At 33.6% G+C, this 3,434-nt stretch overlaps 1 protein-coding gene across 1 annotated transcript; it reads right to left on the reverse strand.

Annotated features, from left to right (window-relative positions):
• Positions 1-721: 721 nt before the first annotated feature.
• On the reverse strand, positions 722-3,122 carry LOC111399158 (calcium-dependent protein kinase 13-like). The gene is made up of 4 exons (XM_023026408.1): positions 2,971-3,122; positions 2,246-2,869; positions 1,993-2,160; positions 722-1,091 (listed from the first exon to the last, which is right to left on the reverse strand). The coding sequence occupies exons 2-4, from the start codon at positions 2,288-2,290 to the stop codon at positions 1,077-1,079; spliced, it is 228 nt and encodes a 75-aa protein (XP_022882176.1). The 5' UTR covers positions 2,291-2,869; positions 2,971-3,122; the 3' UTR covers positions 722-1,076.
• Between the last annotated feature and the right edge of the window lie 312 nt (positions 3,123-3,434).

Raw genomic sequence — 3,434 nt, forward strand, 5'->3', positions numbered from 1 at the left:
GGACGAAAACGTTAGGAATCCGACGGGATGTTCTTAATTCGATTGTACAATAATTACCAATCGGTGCCCATGAATGTGCATGTAAATATGTATGAACTCGTGTTGTGTTGTAAGATAATATGAAAGAGAGAGTAAAGTGTGGTTTCTTGTATTTATTCTTGCATTAGCCCTTTAATGTTACACAAGGAAAGTATTTATAATGGTACATGTAAAATGGTAGCCCTTGGATGAGGTGGCACGTGACCTCATCTCTTTAATCCAAATATCTAATCCTAGGCATCATCCTTGACTTGCTAACTTGCTGCGCATTTATTGCTTATGCAGAACCCCCATGCTAATGACAAGACTTCACATGTGCACTTATGATAAACGTTCTATCAATCATTCAAACAAGATCTTTATGTAGAAGATCTCTTGGGAGAAGTGATTTTGGAAGACGTTCCTTTATGGTTCGGAAGCTTCTGCTTCGGCTTCGGATTCAGATTCAGGGCTTCGGCTATTTTCAGAAGCCTCGGTATATAGGCCTCGGCAGCATGTGGCGTTCAGCTACTTTAACAAACCTCGGTACATGGGCATCGGCCATAGATGCCACCTCGACTTGAGTGCCACGTGGTTCGAATTGAGTGGGCCATAAGCCCAAGTAGGTTGGCCAAGTATGACAACACGTAACAATAGTCCCCCAAGTCCAAGTATAGTCATTTATGTAATGCGTGGACTTTAATGAAGTAAAGCCAATGGGTTGGGTAAAAATTGAAAGAATTTTTGAACCCCAAATAGATTCTATCCTCCTGCATTCATAATTGAATGATTGAGAATAAATTCATCTACTTCTTAAATTCAATGCTTGGAATTTGTTTTCACTTTGTTTGTGTCAACCTCCTGGAATATGTCCTTTGCTACATTTGCACAATCATCTTTCCGTCCTCCATTAAGGGATCTTGAAGCTTATCAGGCTCCATATAACGATTGCCATCTTTGTCGAAATAGGAAAAAGCCTTGTAAAGATGCTCATCATTGGCCATCCTTTGCAGATGGAGTGAAATGGCAAAAAGTTCCCCATAGTACATGGTTCCTTTTCAATTCATGTCTACCTGTAGCAATACAGTGAATAAAGAAAACAAGAAATATCAAGTAGCTCTTACATAAAAGATTAAGTTTACATTTAACCATATTTCTTTTTCAATAAATTTATAATTTGAGTCTAAATTTCGCTGAAAAATCAATTAGATCCAGGTCCAAGCTTGGATCGTATTTGTTCACAACCACCATCTAACACTTATTCCAGATAGCTGGAAGCATCTCATTATATTAGGCAATAAGTATGTGATATACTCGATGTGATGCTTTGGTTTTAAAATACTGGTGTTTTTAGTGGGACGGTTTTGGAATATTGCTATATAAGTATTTCGGCATGAAGAAAGCATTATATATTGTATGTAAGCAATCAGCGTACAAATATAGTTTGTGGTGTTTGCATACAGGATAATTGTTAAATGGTATTGACTAAAGCACGTAAAGGAATTTGGTACTGTNGTACAAATATAGTTTGTGGTGTTTGCATACAGGATAATTGTTAAATGGTATTGACTAAAGCACGTAAAGGAATTTGGTACTGTATGTTTTCCTTTTTGTTCTTATGTTAAATTTGGTAACAAGCGAAGAGATGAAGTCCCCATACAGTATCTAAAGCTCACACAATGAACAATGTTCTCTATCTAACTTTTCTCTTCAATTTTCTCTTCATTTCAATCACCTTATATTTTCTACTGGAAATTTATTAAAAGTGAAAACGAGAACTGGATCCATTTTCCAAACTAATACCACATCACCTTCAAAAAAATATTGCTTAGAATTTAATGGTTATAAGAAGATGTGAACCCCAAAACTCTCATCGCTGGAATGCTATATTATCAGTTAAAAAAAATGGAAAATATTTATAAATAAAACAAGTGTTTGTATATCCCAACAATATAAGGCAGGCTGTAGACTCACAGCTTCAATAAGCATTTGTACTTCAGACTTTGCTAGCTGTGAATTGAAATTTTGTAATCCAACCTTCAGTTCTTCAGTTGAAACAATACCATCATTGTCAGTGTATATCTTAGCATACACCTCTTTTATGTCTTCAACTTCTTCGTTAGACAAGAAATCAGCAATTACCTAATCATAGAAATAGAAACTCAAATGTTTTTCTGAAGCATCTTTATTAGAGAAAAGAACAAAAGAAATTGTAATGATAAACAACCCTCAAAGCCTTCCTCTTGAACCTATTCACCAACGAGAATGGCATGAGTCTTTTGACTTGACAACATTTCCAAGAGGAACATTTGGAACTTTCTTTCCATTTTGAAGCCCAGGATATTCTTTTAAAAGAGACAATTATGCATTAGGAAAAGCATAAGAAAAATCAATCATATTTTCAGTAATAAACATTTTATTAGCAGTAACAGCAGCAGAGAGATTTACAAATTGCTGGAACTATCATGTGAATAATTAGTATCAAAGAATCTAACATTGGAAGATAATGTTCAAAATGAACACAAGTTTTCTCAATCTTTTAAATTTAACAACAGTAGAAGACTGTACAGACGAACACTAGGAATCTTTTTTCACTTAAAATAGCATAATATGAATTCATAACTCATCAAATAACCAATATCAATTCACTCATCACCAAACATAATCATGGAGAAACCTCAATAAAAATCCCATATAGAAACGAATTTGAGCAATTTGATAAAACTAAAATCTTGATTTTTGATCGAGAATAAAAAAAAGTTGTAGAATGGAAGTACCTATAACCCACCAGTAGAAGAAAAAGGAGAAATTGATTTCAAGCCTGTGATTCTGCTCAATCAAGGTAGAGAATCTGACAAAGGGAAAGTGTTTATACAGTGTCACTTGCACTATTTGCTCAAAATACAAGCATCAGAATGATAAGTAAAATAATGCAAAGTGAACTGTGTATACCTTTTTTCCTATCTTGAAAGCCTTTAGGAAGGACTCCTCCAGTATTTGGAAAACTTCTGGATATTTATTCGATTTCTTCAAGATCAATGGAAGCTCTAGATGATTCTTTAGGAACTGTTAGGCTAAAGAATGCCAAATCCACAACAACTAGAAACATAAACCAACCGAAAAAAAAAATTACATACCAATATGTAAATGAATACAAATACTCATGCATCAATTGCACATAGTGGCGAATTCTGACCTTTAGTATTGTGGAGTCAAAATTTTAAAAATAATTTTTTTTAATAAACAACATAATATCAATGAAAATAAGTTTATATGTATTTTGACACTTGTATAATTTTGTTTATCATTTCATTGGCAAATGCTAAGCTGACGTTGAGTAAATTAAATTGAATATAGAAATTAAATGAATTGAAATAAAATTCAAGTTTAGTTTAGGAAGTAAATGAAATTCAAAT

This window comes from Olea europaea, chromosome 8, assembly GCF_002742605.1.
Source record: "Olea europaea var. sylvestris chromosome 8, O_europaea_v1, whole genome shotgun sequence".
Taxonomy (NCBI): domain Eukaryota; kingdom Viridiplantae; phylum Streptophyta; class Magnoliopsida; order Lamiales; family Oleaceae; genus Olea; species Olea europaea.

What these genes read in the sequence shown, in the direction of transcription:
- LOC111399158 (XM_023026408.1), bottom strand. Translation starts at nt 2,290, where the DNA reads ATGCCATTCTCGTTGGTGAATAGGTTCAAGAGGAAGGCTTTGAGG. An exon ending in TCAAGAGGAAGGCTTTGAGG is followed by an intron (nt 2,161 to 2,245) that starts GTTGTTTATCAT and finishes TTCTATGATTAG; the next exon opens with GTAATTGCTGATTTCTTGTC.